This window comes from Camarhynchus parvulus, chromosome 3 (genome assembly GCF_901933205.1).
Source record: "Camarhynchus parvulus chromosome 3, STF_HiC, whole genome shotgun sequence".
Classification (NCBI taxonomy): Eukaryota; Metazoa; Chordata; class Aves; order Passeriformes; family Thraupidae; genus Camarhynchus; species Camarhynchus parvulus.
In genome coordinates this window covers 109,395,351-109,411,877 of record NC_044573.1, presented here as the reverse complement: position 1 = coordinate 109,411,877, position 16,527 = coordinate 109,395,351, and the positions used below count along the sequence as shown (strand labels likewise).

At 50.5% G+C, this 16,527-nt stretch overlaps 2 protein-coding genes across 3 annotated transcripts; one reads left to right on the top strand and one right to left on the bottom strand.

Annotated features, from left to right (window-relative positions):
* Positions 1-2,605: 2,605 nt before the first annotated feature.
* LOC115901818 (gallinacin-4-like) lies at positions 2,606-4,462 on the bottom strand. The gene is made up of 2 exons (XM_030944786.1): positions 4,405-4,462; positions 2,606-2,742 (listed from the first exon to the last, which is right to left on the bottom strand). Exons 1-2 carry the CDS (start codon positions 4,460-4,462, stop codon positions 2,606-2,608), a joined length of 195 nt encoding a protein of 64 aa, XP_030800646.1.
* A 4,650-nt stretch (positions 4,463-9,112) lies between these two features.
* Positions 9,113-16,527, top strand: XKR5 (XK related 5). 2 transcript variants are annotated; one of them, XM_030945534.1, is made up of 7 exons: positions 9,113-9,217; positions 10,007-10,190; positions 10,292-10,467; positions 11,486-11,695; positions 12,432-12,601; positions 13,130-13,241; positions 13,953-16,527. In XM_030945534.1, the coding sequence occupies exons 1-7, from the start codon at positions 9,160-9,162 to the stop codon at positions 15,005-15,007; spliced, it is 1,965 nt and encodes a 654-aa protein (XP_030801394.1). In that variant the 5' UTR covers positions 9,113-9,159; the 3' UTR covers positions 15,008-16,527. The 2 variants fall into 2 exon arrangements, with proteins under 2 accessions (XP_030801394.1, XP_030801393.1); XM_030945533.1 differs by lacking the exon at positions 9,113-9,217 and having other exon boundaries at positions 9,910-10,190.

The window sequence follows — 16,527 nt, the reverse complement described above, 5'->3', positions numbered from 1 at the left end:
ATGCCTTTGATCCAAACAACTCACCGTATTTCATTGTTTTGTCACTCCCCAGTGAGAGACATTGTACAAACTATTTGCAGATCTCTACCCAGGGAGATCACTACTACTCTGCCCTGGTAGTCAGAGCACTCAGGACAGCTTGTTATTTCCTTCACCCCTGAAGGAAATCCTGATCCTACAGCTGCAGCCAGAAAAAGGGAAAAGGCCATGGCCCATTTTTTTTTTTTTTATATCTGCTGAGCTGTCTTGGCATCAAAACCCCGGGAATGAAAGGAGTGGGAGCAGCGTGTCCAGTAGTCAGGTTCTTTACAGGGCTTCATTAAGGGGGCAATTAGCTGCATCTCTGTGCTGTTGCTCTTTAGCACAGGCACCAGCTTAATCCCTGGAAGTGTCGAAGGCCAGGCTGGACAGGGCTTGGAGCAATCTGGGATAGTGGAATGTGCTCCTGATCATGGTGGGAGGGTTGGTTCTGTATGATTTTAAGGCCCCTTCCAGCCCAAACCATTTTATGATTCTCTGATTGTATGAGTTTGAATGTGTAGAGTGCTGGGGGGATGGGACTGGGATAAGAAGCAGGGAGGAGATGTGCAGCATGGGTCCTAGCAGGTTTCAGCCTGTTTCACTCCAAACTGGCTCTTGAAGCCATTCCCCATCCATAAAGGCAAGGACAGCTCTTTGTGGTGGTGAGTTAAAGCATGATGGGACTGGATTGTGCATGATGGTGGCTACGGCTAATCTAAGATTACAGGGGCTGAACCCTCCCTGCAAAGCCCTCTGTCCTTGAGCAAAAATCTTGTGCCATTCCAGTTTGTGAAACATTCACCTAGTGTGGATTGTGCAAAAATCTCTTAGGACATCAACTGTAAATTGCTGGTTTGGCTCTACTTGGCAACTTCCTCAGGTTTCCATCCAGGGAGATCCCTTGGAGGAGGCTGTTGGCCCAGCTTCCTGCCCTGCACAAGGCTGTGGTTTCAATGGTGCCAGAAGGCATTTGCAGAAATACCTGCTTTGAACAGGCCAGAGAGTGAGGAGCTGGGCCTGTTCAGTCTGGAGAATACTGAGAGGGGATCTCAACAATCCATATAAATATCTCCAAGGGTGTCAGAGGATGGTGACTCTCTTCAGTGGTGCCCAGCCACAGGATGAGGAGCAATGGCCATAAACTGAAACACAAGAAATTCCACCTCTTCTTGAAAAAAAACTTCTTTATGTTGAGGGTGGCAGAACACTGAACAGCTGCCCAGGGAGGGTGTGGAGTTTCCTCTTTGGAGATTCCAAACCCACCTGGATATGTTCTTGTGCCACCTGCTCCAGGTGACCCTGCCTTGGCAGGGGGGTTGGACTGGATGATCTCCAGGGGCGCCTTCCAACCCTAAAAATTCTGTGGTTCTGTGAAGGGTGGGCAAATGCTTTGCAACAAATGGGCAGCTCAGGGTTTCCAGTCAGTCCCTTGCACTTGGGTTGGTTGCTTCCCTTAAAAACTCAGCCACTACTGCTCCTTCCTTCACAGAAACACAGAATGGTTTGGATTGGAAGGGACCTTAAAGATCATCTCATTCCAACTCCCTGCCATGGGCAGGGACACCTCCCACTATCCGAGGTTGTTCCAAGTCCCATCCAACCTGGCCTTGGACACTTCCAGGGATGGGGCAGCCAGGGTTTCTCTGGGCACCAAGGATTCCTTGTCAGCACAAGGATATTCCTGACTGTGCAGAGACAGGAGCTCTCTGAGCAGCCTGCACCTTCTAGGTTTTCTGTTGTGGTTCAGGGCAGTTCAGGTTGAATCTCTTGGAAGTGAAGGGATCAGAAGCACAGTGGGATTGGCCCCTCACACATTTCTATAATTGCCTCAAGCAATGTCACAGGTCTAACTCTGATCTCCTGATTTGCAACTGCAGCCAATATAAATTTTGCAGATTCAATCCAAATTTATGGCAGACAGAAATGGCAAGGGTAAAATCAGACTTCAGATTACTAATTTGTCCTGCTCAGTGTGACTTTAGTTCCCATAATAAAACAATATACTGTTCCCAGCTCTGAAAGCTCTGGATCAACAGGTGGAAACCCAAAATTTTCAGAGCAGAAGTGCTGTGAAGTGTCACACTGGAGAAGACTTTTGTGCTCCCAGTGGAAATGGTGATTGATGTCAGTCATGACAGAGAATTCCCTAGCAGGCATGTGTGGAGAACTTGCCAGCACTCACTCAATCAGCAGCCCAAGAGGGGTAAATATTTTGGTGAACTACACATTCCTGGCAGGTTTAGATTAATTTCAGAATTCTTGTTTAAAATTCTTAATGGAAATACGACATGGGAAATCAATTACTTTTGGAAATTAATGACAACACCACACAGGGCAGCCATGCAACCTCCCCACATCTTGCTTTTATTGAAAGGAGAATGACAAATCCTTTGTGGCTGCTGCAACAATTCCTTGAATCCAACGATGCCAAAAGCGATCACTCCTGAAGATTCTCCACAATTAGCCACACTACAACCTACAGAAAGGAAAGAATCTTCAGAATTATGATTATGAGGAAAATCCTGCTGCTTGGGATTCAAAAGATGATTTGGGAAATCATCTTTGCCCCAGACAAATCCTAAACTTACCACCTACAGCAACTGTACCCAGAGCGACAGGAGCCCAGGTAATCATTGCCATGAGGGCATTTCCCCCTGTGGCAGAAGGTCCCACGATACCCACACTCCATGTAAGGTCTCCTGGGTCTTGTCAAGCTTCTACCTTAAAAAAGAACAAATAAACAAAGATGGGAGATGTTTTATTTCCAATTTCCTGCAGGGATTTGCATTTTGCTTAACCCCTGTGAGTTGACAAGGACGTGACAGTTCAGTCCTGAGAGGAGGAGGTCTGTGGGCACAACGACCAAGCAAACACTCTAATTCCTTCTTCCCTGCCAAAATAGGATACCCACATTCAAACTGCCTTTTGGGAACAGCCACCAGCCTGTGCTACTCCCAGAACAGGTTTTATCCATGAAGATGCTAATTGTCAGGGATCAAAACAACCCCAGGGAGCAGACCAGCAATTAAGCAGGAGGTTGCCTGGCCCTGTTTGGTCGATTAATAAAGATGCAGCCTGACAGCTGAAATGTTCTGGATGCATCTGACTGAGTGCACATGAACCAATTAATTCCAGTTTCCAGCTCACCCATGGAACATTGCAAAGTATTCAGAGAGAGGGGAGCTTGTTCCAGCAAACAGGGAATAGATATTAAATATGGACAGTGCATCCAGCACATCCCTGGTGGGCTGGATTCCCAGCATGTGAGTAAAGTGATACATACACACCCAGAAAGTCCCAGGGAGTAATAAAGGAGGGGTTTAAAGGGTGAATAAAACACTCCTGGTCTCAAACTAGCAGCCTGTGAGGCATTGTGAGCAGTCTGAGCTCTCAGGAACACTTTTCTTCCCAGATACAGATAAATTTCTGGCTTTAATGTACCCAGAAGGTCCTACTGAAAACAGGCCAAACATCCCCTGTGTGTTAAAAAAGGGCATAAAACAGACCAAAGGAACTCTTTGCCTCTGGGACCTGGCACAGGCAGAGGCCCAGGTGAGAATAACACCAGACAACCACATAAAATCATAGAATCACAGACTCCTTTAGGTTAGAAAAGAACTTTAAGGTCATCAAGTCCAATTGTTAACCCAGCACTGTCAAGCCCACCACTAATCCATGTCCACAGGTAGCCACATCCAGATGGCTTTTAAATCCCTCCAGGGATATATATATATATATATGACACTTTTCCCACCTTTCTGGTCTGCCGCAGTTCTTCACAGTCTTTTCCCATCCTGACATCCCTAGAGGACACTTTCCACCCTGTTCCCACAGAGATCAAAACTCCACCAGCTCCTGCTTGTGCACAGAGCACTCTGCAAATGCGGCTGTGCCATTTTCAGGGCTGATATTAAAATACAATCCCTTTTTCTGGATAATAGAGTTGGTTTGGGGGTCCAGACTCCTTTGCACCCCGTAACAGGCATCATGATTTTGTGCCTCTCCACCTTATGTCCCAGCTCCTAAAGCAAAGGATATTTGAAGAACATGGGGCCAGATTCCTTTTTCGTTTTTTCTGTGTGGTTTAAGAATACTTGATCATGATTTAATTTGTTTGTTGGGTGACTCAGGCAAAGTGATTCAAGTACAAGCCTGCAGGGTTTAATGGGGAAAATGCTGGTGCTGAATGGTGATTTTGGGGTTGCCCCTTTCAAAGTGATGTTTGAAATATTTGCCTACTAATTTCATTTGTCATCTGTAATCTCCAATGAGTTTTGATGATTTTTGTGAGGATTCTTTGCAGGAGGCAGCTTGGTCACATCCCAAAGGGGACAGGAGAGCTTTGCAAGACACCAACACCTTCTCTTTAGTCCCTCACCTTACCTGCAGCTCCCTGAAATGCCACCAAGAGGAGAGCAAGGAGAAAAGGAAGGATTTTCATGGCAGAGGGTGAGCTGGGATCCTGGGTCACTGCAGAGAAAGGAGACCAGGACATTGGTTAGAGCCTTGTCTCTCCATAGTCCCAGAAGTGACACAGAGAAATGTTCTTCAAGACTTGGGAGTTACCTAAAAGAGGTTATTACACATTTTTTTCATGGTCGTGTGTCTATTGTCCTAAGATTTTCCTGGAGCAAGCATAGGATCATGGCATAGGAAAAAAACTTGCATGCAGAAAATTCAATTTTAAATCCCCTTTTAATTAATGCATCAAGTGACCAGCAATTTATCCTGGATTTCTCAATAGCTTGCAATGCAGGGCAATAAATTTGATTTGCCTTATGAAACTTAAAGCTGTTAATTCAGAAAATAAGACAATTTTTGCTAGATTTATACAAAACAACCCCATGGGCTTTCTCAAGCTTTTCTACTTAAAAAAAAAAAAAAAAAGAGCAGAAAAAGCAATTTTCTTCTCAATTAACTCAAAATCCAGTTTCTCTTTATTCTTGCTTGGAGGCTGTTGTTTATTCTTCCCCTCAAGAATGACATTATTTCCAGTATAAATTTTTGAGTATTTGCATTTCCTGCAGCCAACAAAACCTCCTCTCCCTTATCAACATTTGACACCTCTAGAACTGGCTCATGACAGCCTGGAGCCACTGCACAGTTAAGGCTATAAAACAAAATGCAGATAAACATGAAAGACGTGAAGTCTCCATCCCCTTTAAGAAGGACAAAACCTTTTCAGAGGCTGAATAATGAGAATATTTTGGCTGTTACCAGGTAAGAGGAGCTCTAGGCTGGAACAGGTCCAGGATCAGTGTCAGCCACCCGGATGAAGATGAAGGAGCAGAGCGTGGGTTTGTGCTGTTTCTTGAGGGTGCTGAGGGATGTTTGACCTCCTCCTTCTGTGGCCAATGAGGCTTTGGGGAGCTCTGGGGGCACCCAATGAATCCTCTTTGCTGTTGTCCTAAGAGGAACCAAGGTCTGGCTTTCAAACCATTGCAGCATTGCTCAAGAAATATGTTGAGATGAGAAAAACCACCCTGGGCCTCCTCCCTTTGAGCAGCCCTTTGGCCACAGCAGCTCACTCAAGGTCTCTGTTTCCATCTGTTTTCAGAGGTTTTATATTTCCTTACAAGCATGAACAATATATCATCATAGAAGTGAAATAATCATCAGCTGGAATGTTAAAATAAAACCCATCAAACCTATGTTCAATGGGAAGTTAGTTCTTTGGAAATTCAGGAAGAGGGTTAATGGGCTGTCATTAATTCTACATCATTACTCCTGTTGTGAGGGAAAATCTGGACAATTAAGAACATGGAAAAGATCTGCACTAGGGAAGGGTAAGGAAAAAATGAGAGAGGAAAAGAGAAATCTAAGAGTTAAGAATAAAAAAAGCAAAAGTGGTTTGGGATTTTTTCACATTTTTGCACCAAAACATTTTCATTACTAGGTTACCTGCATGACATGTAAGATATTTTATGTCATATCTATTTATGGAAATTATTACAGCCCATGCCCAGCAATTTTAGTTTTATTGTCTTTATTCTCCTGCCATGGATAGAAGAGTTCTCTGAGCACAGCATCCTCCTTTCTCACCAAGGATTCCTCCAATGGCTTCCTGCTTTTTACAGACATTTCTACAAGTTCAGGCGCCTGTTGCAAAGGGATCTTCACTTCTCTTTTATCCCTCTTTGCTCCTTGAATCCGGCCGGCCCCATTCAGTGGGAGGTGCCGTTCTCTGGCTGAGCTCATCCCAGCGAGAGCCTCCCTGGGCTCGCCCTTCGTGCCCCGCAGGGATTTTTCTTAGATCTCTTTGTTTGCTTTCCCAATCAAAACAACTATTTCACGGAGGCTTCCAGCGCAGCCTTGTCAGCAGCTTTCAGGCTGCCCTCAGGCTTCTTGTTTCTCTGGGCTGCTCCTTTGGATGCTTTTCTTTCCTCATTTTTGCTTTTTTTTTTGAAGTCAAATACATGTCGAACGTGCTTGGTTCCACAACGTGGTTGCACATAATTGTGCTGTGGTCACTTTTACACAGCAGCTCCCACAAACAGCTTTGGAATTGGAATTTGCACTTAATCCAGGAAGGCAAATGTTCTTGTGGATGCCAGGACCAGCTGTTCTAAGAATCACCACTGTACAGCAAGAAAAATGTACATTTTACAGGGAAAAAATCTAATGTCTGCACTGCCTGGTATCATCCACATCACCTGTCAGATCTGCTCTGCTGCATCACCTCAGGCAAGGGAAGGACCTGCAGAAGATGTGCCCTGGTCCCCAAATCCTTTAGGGCAGGGCTGTTGCTGAAACCCTTCCCTGAGGTGTTTTTGAGGTGTTTGCAGACAGATGTGCAGCCAAACATCTGGGCTGAAAAATAGCTTAGCACATGAGGAACAGCTGGGTCTGTGTGATGTCACCTGTGGGCAGCTCACCTGGAGCACCAAGTCCAGATCTTGGGGTCCCCAACACAAGAAAGAGTTGGAGCTGCTGGAGGGAGTCCAGAGGAGGCCATGGAGATGCTCCAAGGTCTGGAGCCATGGCCAGGGACAGGTTCCACCAGATCAGATTCCTCCAAGCCCCATCCAGCCTGGACTTGGACACTTCCAGGGATCCAGGGGCAGCCACAGCTTCTCTGTGCACCCTGTGCCAGGGCCTCTCCAGCCTCACGGGGAACAATCCCTTCCCAATATCCCATCTATCCCTGCCCTCTCACAGTGGGAAGCCATTCCCTGTGTCCTGTCCCTCCATCCCTTGTCCCAAATCCTTCTCCAGCTCTCCCTTTAGGCCCTGGAAGAGGCTCTGAGGTCTCCCTGAATCCTTCCTTCTTCAGGATGTCACTTTTTTGGAGACATGAGGAGTTCTTTAGCGAAAGAGGCTCCTGGGTGCTGAAATCCAGCAGAGAAAAGCGCAGCCAAACTGGTGGCTGGGAGGCAGCCAGAGCAACTGGGAGCTGGCAGAGAAGCTGGGGAGGGTGTCTAGCTCTGGGAATATCTTCTGGAAAGCCTTCTGGCTTCCTCCTTCTCTGCCTGGCAAAGCTCCGGGGTGATGATGGCACAGGATTTATTCCTGGCTTGGAACACAGGAGGAGAGCCTGAGGAGAGACAGCTGAGACTCCTCAGGATGGGGGTGATGGTGGTGGAGGGCAGGGGGATGAGATGATGAGGTTCCCATCTTCTGGGGGTGACAAGAAAGGTCACATTGTGCCTGCATGGACCCTGGCAGCATCCTCACTGCTGAATTTGCAAAATTGGTTCTTCCCCATTCCACTCTCAGGTCTGGAAGAGGCTTTGGTGCCCATTAGAGGCTGAGTTGTGCTTTGTGTGCTAAAAATTGGGTTTTCTAGGAATGGGCCACGTGGTATTTGCTGCTGTGGAGGACAGAGACAGCCAAGGGTGAGCTTCACTTGGCTCCAGGGTAATGTAACCCTCATTACACCCCTGACTTTATTAAAACGCTTCACTAGAGCTGGGCCCAGCAGCCCAGCATCATTAATTAATGAAAGAAACACAAATAGGGGCAGGGCAGCGGGACAGGAGGCAAAGTGGTTTGTCCTTTACACCCAAAGGGTCCCCAAAGCCAATCACATGGATTTGAGGCTGCAAAGATGCCAAGTTCCTGGTAAAAAGCAGTGCTGGAGACCCACAGAGAGCCTGGGGATGCTCCCACGAGTAGGGAAACCAGGCAAGGATATTTCTGAGCACTTTGGTGGCTACTGTTACACAGCAGAGCCTGGGCTTTATTGCCCGAGTTGCAAAAAATCCTCAATAAAATTTAAAAACACAACAATAAATGTATGAAAGTCCCAGAACACAGGTACATCCAACAGCCCAGCTGATGTACAAAGTTTTGGGAGCTTCCTGTAGGATATTGCAAAAACCACCAAAACCAGAGGTGATATTTTGCCTTAATTAAACCCCTTTTGGTGGTTTTTCCTGTAGTGACCGGCTGGGAATTTATTCTCTAAAAAGCATCAGCGCTGGAGGCTGCCGGGCTGGAAATTGGGATAAAAAGCAAATGCACACCAGAGGGCTCCTGCAAGCTCCGATGCTCGGGATCCCATTTCACAGCGGTGAGGCGGGAAAACAGCTGGATTAATTGATGGCTCTGTGCGCACCATGTCCCAGCTGCCACCTAGTGTCATCCCCGCGACACGGGGACATCGCACGGGGGACATCGGGGTGGCCGTGCCCCGGTGCACAACAATTTGAGGGACATCGGGGTGGGCTTGTGCCAGAGCACAACAGCACAGGGAGCAATGGGATGGGCTTGAGCCGGTGCTGAAGAACCCAGGGGACATCGGGATGGGCTTGTGCCACCGCACAGGAGCACGGGGAACATCGGGGTGGGCCCGGGGGACATCGGGGCGGGCTTGTGACACCGTCACCGCACAGGAGCCCGGGGGACATCGGGGTGGGCTTGTGCCACCGCACAACAATTTGGGGGGTACGGGATGGGCTTGTGGCAGTGCACAGCAGCTCCAGGGGTCTCGGATAGTGGGCCTCTGTGTCCCCAAGCCCCCGAGGGTGGCGCAAGCACCGTGATGTCACACTGCCCGGGGAGGGGACACTGGGGGAGGTGCCCGGTGAGGGTGGGCGGAGCGGGATCGGCCCCGGCGGCTTCTTCTTCCTCCTTCTCCTCCTCCTCCTCCTCCTCCTCCCTTTCCTCCCACCTCCTCCTCCCCGTCCTGCTCCCAGGATGCGCGGGGCCGTCCCCAGGCTCAGCCTGACGCTGCTGGCGGCGGAGAGCGGTGCCCGTGAGTGAGCGCGCAGAATGCGCGCAGGATGCGCGGGGGCGTGCGGGGCTGCCCTCCGGCGGAGGGGGGGAAGGCGGATGGGATGCTGGAAAGGCGGATGGGATGCTGGCAGTGACGCCTTTGACGCCATCCCGGGGGTCCCGAATCATCTCCGTGTACCGGAGAGGGGGGGTTCATCCCTGCGCCCCGCGCTTGGGGAGATGCGCGGTTCTGCTCCCGGCATCCCCGCGGGCCCGGCCCTCCTCTTGGGTTTTTTTTTCATATTTGAAAAATTGATTTTTCTCCCCTGCTTATTTATTTATTTGTTTATTTTGAAGCCCGAGCTTTTTATCAGAGCCTTCCTTGGGGCCGGGCCCCTCGGTGGCGGTGGCTGCGCCGCAGCTGACAAAGCCACCAGGAGCCGGCAGCTGGAGATAAACCCAGGAGAAGGGCTGGGAGATGGAGTTCTGGCGGGAATGGCTTTAAACTGACAGAGAGCAGGTTTACATTGGATTTTAGGAGGAAATTCTTCCCTCTGAGGGTGGGGAGGCCCTGGCACAGGGTGCCCAGAGCAGCTGTGGCTGCCCCTGGATCCCTGGAAGTGTCCGAGGCCAGGTTGCACAGGGCTTGGAGCAGCCTGGGACAGTGGAAGGTGTCCCTACCAATGGCAGGGGGTGGAATGAGAGGAGCTTTAAGGTCCCTTCCCACCCAAACCATTCTGGGATTCTCTGGTTATGAATGGCACTGCTCAGTTGCTGGGGGGGGTGTGGCTGTGTCATCCTTCATCACCGCCTCTCTGCCCTTCTCCAGGGCTCTGTGCCATCATCCACTACCTTGTCCGGGGGCAGCTGGGCTGGTTCGGGCTGACCATGGCCTGCCTGGTGCCTGGTTATGCCGCTCAGCTCCTCAGCATCCTCTGGTTCCGGGCAGACGGACACGCACCCGGCTGCTGCCTCCTGGCGCTCCACCTCCTGCAGCTGGGCCTCTGGAAGCGGTGAGAGACATTCCCCGCCATCCACCCACCCCCCACAACCCGGCTGCAGCCCCAAATTTCCTCCAGCCAGCACGGGCATCCCGTCACCGTGGCTCTTGCAGGTACTGGGATGTTCTGCGGGCGGCGGCCAAGGCGGGCAGCGGTGCCGGGGAGCTGCTGGCTCAGCTCGGAGATGTTTGTGTGCTGCGGCTCCTGGAGGCCCTGCTGCAGACCCTGCCTCACCTCCTGCTCCAGACCTATGTCGTGGTGGCCGTGGACCCAGCAGGCTTCATCCCAGGTGAGTTCTCAGGGGGATGGTTCAGGGGTGATGGATGTGTGTGCCCTCCCTGGAGGGATGTGCTGCAGAGGGACTGGGAAGCCTCAATGAGAAGCAGCAGGGAAATGCCTGGCTGAAAGATCTGCTGTGGCTGAATGCAAAGGTGGCTGCTTTGCCCCAGAGGTGAATTTTCAGGTGTGCAAAGAGGGAGGCTGCACTGTGGAGTCACGGCATGTGCAAGGTCACAGTCGCTCATGGTCCATCTCTGGTCCGATGGCAGTGACTGGGCTGGAGCTGCCCTGGGGCTGCAGAGCTCTGTCCATGGAGACAGCCTGAGGATATCCACAGGGAGATACTCAGAGGCTACTCTGGATACTCAGAGGGTATCCACAGGGAGATGCTAAGCAGGATTTAGCAGGATTTAATTGAAATGCTCCAGTTTCATCCCTGCGAACATTCAAGTCAGGTTGGACAGTGTTACTGTTGAGTCAGGAATGAAGTGACACATAAACTGTAACTCTCTTCAGCAGGCTAATCCCAAATTTATTGGAAACCCATTATTTTTTATACACTGTTCTGATACAGGTGGACCTGATTGGTCATTTAATCAACACCCCATCACCATTGGCTAATTAAGAAGACACCCTTTGGTAAACATCTTATGAGAAAACAACTGTTCAAAACGCCAGCTGCAAGATTGTTTTAATTCTTTCTCTCAGCCTTCTCAAAAGTCCCCAGAACAATTCCTGGGAAAGTTTATCTGGCTTTCTCTCTCTGAGCAAACTGTCACAACCACAGGACAGGGCTCTGAGGAACCTGGTCTGGTGGAAGGGGTCCCTGCTCATTGCAAGGGACTGGACTAGATGGCCTTTAAGGTCCTTTCTGTCATTCCTTGATTCTGTGATTCACTTATCAGGATCAAGGGGTGTCTGGCTTGTATGAGGGTGCCGTGCTACCAACACCTCCTTAGCACAGAGAATTGGCCCTGCTGTGCATTTGGGCCTCCATCAGAGCCCTGACTGCCCCTGTCCCCACACAGGTGTCAGTGCAGGGCTGTCCCTGCTGTCCCTGGCCTGGGCTTTGGTCTCCTACAGCCACTTCACCTTCCTGCTGAAGCCCGGACACCTGAGCCCACCAGCTGCTGTCATCCTGTGCCTGCTGCTCTGGAGGACAGGGATGTTGGGGACCCGGGTGCTGGCCCTGGTGCTCTTTGCCAGGCTCTATTCCTTCTGGGTTTTTGCTGTGGCAGGTAAGACCTGAGATCCTGTTCCCCACATCCCACCCCAATGTTCTCAGGTTTTGTGTTGCTGGAATGGCTCCTGAGGTATTAAAGAGTCTTTTTTCCCAGCCCTGCGACTAAAGAAGAAGTCGAGATTCCTCAGCTCTGGTTTTCAAGGTTGTTTATTTTCTCTTATCTATTACATTCTTTTTCAGACCTGCTGAGGTCTGTCTGGCAGGTTGGGTTGAGGCACATTGACCACCCTTGGGGTGGTGTTAGCATTTTATACTAAAAACTACATGTACTTTATTTACAATAATTTTCCAATACCTATCACCTATGTTAGACAGTCTGTCTCTACTCTAAACCAATCCAAAAGTGTCACCATCACAGCAGAAGATGGAGGGCAAGAAGAAGGAGAAAGACAGAACATGCCCAGATTCCTCCATCTTGCCTCTTGAACCCGCATTCTAAAAACCCCAAAATGCTACTTTTTCACCCTGTGATAAATTCACTAACATTTTACTCAAACCCTTGTGGCTTGTAAATCTTGCACAAAGGTGGTAACTTTTTCCATGGGTTAAAACCAAAGGCACAGGTGTTTCTGACTCCATGCCAAGGTCTCTGAGCTCCCTGCCAGGGTCTTGAGCCATCCAGGGCAGTCAGAGCAATGTCCTGGGTTCCGACACAATGTCAGCCCTGCCATGCTCCTGTTTGCAGCCTCCCGTGGGCATGGCTTTGCAAATCCAGTCCTTTCTCCCTGCAGGGGTGCACTGGCTGCTCATGTCCTTCTGGCTGGGGGCCCAGCAGACAGATATCGTGGCCCAGCCGTGCCGCTGGAGGCTCTTCAACTGCCTGCTGGGAGCTGTCTACATCTTCTGCTACATCAATGTCCGGCCCGGCCCCTCCAGGACCAGGGTGGCCGTGTTTTATGCAGTGAGTACCTGGAATTGTTTTGTGTCCCACATGGATGAAGCTGCTGGGGATGAACAACAGCTTCAGACTCTCCATTTTCATCTCTCACATCACCACTTGCTCAAAATCCGGAGTTTTGCTGTGTCCTGACAGAGCCGCGTGGTCACCAAGGTGGATGTGCCTTCTGCCCTGGTTTTGATTCCTTAGAGGCAGCCTTGCAATGTCAGTGGTAAAAAGTAGGTGAAGACCTTGCAGAAAGTTCAGTTTGACAGCTTCTATGTTTTAAGAGATAAATTAGGTGCAAAATACAACAGAAAAAGTGCTCAAGGCCAGGTTGGGTGGGGCTGGGAGCAGCCTGGGATGGTGGAAGTTGTCCCTGCTCATGGCAGGAAGTGCAGTTGGATGAGCTTTAAGGTCCATTCCGACCCAAACCATTCTGTGATTCTAAGAATCTCGGAAAATCTAAAAAATGTGTGTTTTCTGTTGTGAGAGGCACATCTAAAGCCATCAGAAGGATATAATGATGACTCTCTTCCCTCTGCCTTGCAGATAATGCTGATGGAGAACACGCTCCTGCTGCTGTTGGGCACCCGGTTCCTGCAGGTAGAGCTGAGGAACAGCCTGACTGTGACTGGGGCTGTCATGTCAGGGTCTTTAATAGGTAAGAACATTGATTTTAGAGCCTGGATCGCACATTTTGAGAGTAGTTTCAGGAAATGAGCATCCAGACTCCTGTCCCAAGTCCCTCTCCAGCTCTCCTGGAGCCCGTTTAGGCCCTGAAGGGGCTCTGAGCTCTCCCTGGATCCTCCTGTTCTCCTGGTGAACACCCCCAGGTCTCAGCCTGGCTCCAGAGCAGAGGGGCTCCAGCCCTTGGAGCATCTTTGTGCCAAGCAGGGTCATATTTTTCCAGTGGGATGGGGGCAGAGAGAAGCTGTGCAACTCCTCAGACCCTCAGGTCAACCATGTTAAAGAAATGTGATGGAAAAGGAGCAATTCCTGTGGTCTTGGATGGGTTTAGGGTATAAATAGGAACCTGTCTTAAAAACTTGCTGGTTTAAAGGCCAGAGGATGGGGATGCTGTGACATGGAAGGTTTCCTTCATCACACACCTCCCTGCTGGGCAACTTTCAGTCTGCAAATTAATCCAGATTAATTTGGGGTTGAGTGTGCATTTCCTTTGCCCAAATCTGCTCAAGTGGGATGCTTGCATCCCTGTAGATGCTGGAAAATGTGCTGCTCATACAGCTGATTCTCAGCAGCATCTTTGCAAAGGTCTTGTTGATCTGGAGGTGCCTCAAGGTCTGGCCTCTTCTCCACAGCTGACCAAAATGCTGCTGGGACTCCTCAGTGACACTTTTCTGCTCCTTTCCAGGTGCCACAGCCCTGGTGATTTACTACAGCCTGCTCCATCCCAAGTCCACAGAGATCTGGCAGGGATTCCTGGAGACAATGTGCAGTTCTGCAGCGGCTGGGGATGAGGAGGGGTCTGGAGAGAGCTCCCAGGCTGGGCAGAGTTCAGGGACTTTGGGAGATGAGGAGTCCTTGCCAGTGGAAGAAGCCAAGACAGAGCCCAAAAAGGAGACCAGCTCATCACTGCTGCAGTCCAAAGGGGGTTTGGAGGACAGCTGGACAGACCATCACCACTGGCTGCTGGTGAAGCTGGCCTTGAAGACAGGAGATGTGTCCGCGATCAACGCAGCTTTTGGAGATGGCGGCGTGGGAGAGGCTTTTCCCGGAGGGTGGATGATGGGGAAACCCCCTGGTGCTGAGCCTGGGGCAAACCTCTCCCTCCCCATGAGGGACATCCATCCCTCTGGACTGGCAGTGGGGAATGGAGGAGGCATCAAAGCCAGTGCTGGTGCTCTGGGAGTGGCACAGGAGGATGGAGCAGGGCAGGAGCCTGATTTTCCCCCATCCACATCCCACCCCAATGGCTTCTCCCCAGATTCCACCGAGAGCTCCTCTGTGTATTTCAGTGCAAGTGCAGGAGGCATCACCTCCCCTGGGACAGGGACAGCCACAAGCATGGCCCTGGTGCAATGGGACAGCAAAGCTCAGCCTCCCTCAGGCTGCCTGGGAGGAGGAGGAGGAGGAGGAAGAGGAGGGGATTTATCCCTTGGGATGCCCAGCATCAGCCCAATCCTGGGCGCTTGTGCCCACAAGTGTCTGCAGAGAAGCTCTTCCTTCAGCAACACGGGCAGCTGTGGGGTGGCAGGTCTCCCCAAAGAGGGCTCAGAGCCCACAGGGACAGAGGGTGCCCTTGTGGGGTGCCATCACCTTTGGGACACCCACCCTTGTGGGCCACAGGGGACTGTGGTGAGGAGCAAGCTCAGGTCACCGTGCTTCACCTCCACCCCCAAGGCTGGCCCTAAATGCTCCCAGCGAGGACTGGGGGAGCTGGGAGAAGGGACAGACCTGTCTGGGTGACCAGAGTGACCCTGTAAATGTCACCTTGGCCCAGCCTTGGGGTGACTGTCTCATCAACAGGGCATGGCAGGAGGTGGTGGGACGAAGACTATCCCCACAGTGCCCCTGCCATGGGGCAGAGTGCCCCTCCATCACTGGGACATCACCTTCCCTCCCAGCACATCTTCTAGAGGCAGTCTTGAAGAACTTCAAAAGCCTTAAAAAGCCCTAAAAGTCCAGGGCTGGTTATTTATTGAGCTTATTTATGTCACAGACCTGCCAGGCATCTGGAGCCTTCTGCCTCTGGTGTATTTGTGACAATGACTTGAGGTGTGTCATTTAACCAGTGCCTGCACAAGCTGCTGGCCTGTCCCAGTGTGGAGATCTGGTTGCTGTCTCCAGGGGCTGCAGTGCAGGCCAAAGCAGTTTTCTCAGGACAAATAAGTGCCTAAATCAGAAAAAATGATGAGTTTTACTCTTGGATGTCCTTCCTTCTGGGCAGAGTAAGGCCTCAAGTAAGGCTCAGCATTGCTTGATTGTTTTTCCCCACCAGGTTTATCTTGAGGCCTTTGCCAACTCCCATTTTTGGGGGTCACATAGGATTGCAGATTCTCTTTCTGCTGCAGATCAGAACCTCAGAACCTGGAATTACAACCAAAAGCCATGTCCTGCTGCTTGCCCACTGTCCTGCCTCCTCAAGTGGTCTTTCTCTCCAGCCTCCTCCTTGTCCCCTTCCAGCTGCAGATCACAGGACCCCAGAATTATTTGGGTTGGAAGGGACCTTAAAGTTCATCCAATTGCAACCCCTGCCACATGCAGGGACACCTTCCACTAGACCAGGTTATCAGGTTATTACCCACATCTGCCTGGATGCTTCCACCTAAACTTAGGCCAAATCCCAAACCAGTTCTATCCCCACCACAAAACCCACAGTGCAGGCAGAGTTTATTTGTGTCAGGAACTAAACCCATCAATACCACGGTCTCAGAAATAGCCAGTGCTTCCCACCAGGCTGGCTGGGCATGGATTTGTGCCCAGGACATGGCTTAACATATTAATTGAGGTGTGATCAGCTGAATTCACCACCAGGCTCCTGAGTGCCAGCTGGAGCACATCTGGCTGCGCTCTCCAGCTGTTGTCCCAATGTGGGCAGGACTCTGCTGCTGCCACAGGGCAGGAAAGGCAGCAGGGAGGGCACAGGCATGTGATGAATTATTTAAAAAAAGCTTCCATGATGCATTCACTGCTCAGGGCTGACTCAGCCAGATGTTCCCTTGGGGCACAGAAAACCCAGTTGGTGCTGAGTATGGAGTGAAGCCACATTCCAAAGGGATGAAGGTTCCCTGTCTCCATCTGGACCCCAGCCCCTGTGCTGTGCCTGTGCTCTGCAGGCAGGAGTAGTTCCAGTGGCTTTTCCAGAGCCCTTCTCATTGTGTGGATCACAGAGAAGGCAGCAGTGCTGCCGGGCCATTGCAGGAATTTTTATCTAGCTTGGTTTTCTACTTTTGATAATATATAATTATGCTTGAAAATACCCCAAA

Bases quoted from the DNA above. Each gene is read 5' to 3' on its own strand.
- LOC115901818 (XM_030944786.1), bottom strand. From the start codon at position 4,462: ATGAAAATCCTTCCTTTTCTCCTTGCTCTCCTCTTGGTGGCATTTCAG. The intron at 2,743-4,404 runs GTAAGGTGAGGG...TTCTTTTTTAAG, and splicing joins GGCATTTCAGGGAGCTGCAG to GTAGAAGCTTGACAAGACCC.
- XKR5 (XM_030945533.1), top strand. From the start codon at position 9,931: ATGAATGGCACTGCTCAGTTGCTGGGGGGGGTGTGGCTGTGTCATCCT. The intron at 11,696-12,431 runs GTAAGACCTGAG...TTCTCCCTGCAG, and splicing joins CTGGGTTTTTGCTGTGGCAG to GGGTGCACTGGCTGCTCATG. The intron at 13,242-13,952 runs GTAAGAACATTG...GCTCCTTTCCAG, and splicing joins CATGTCAGGGTCTTTAATAG to GTGCCACAGCCCTGGTGATT.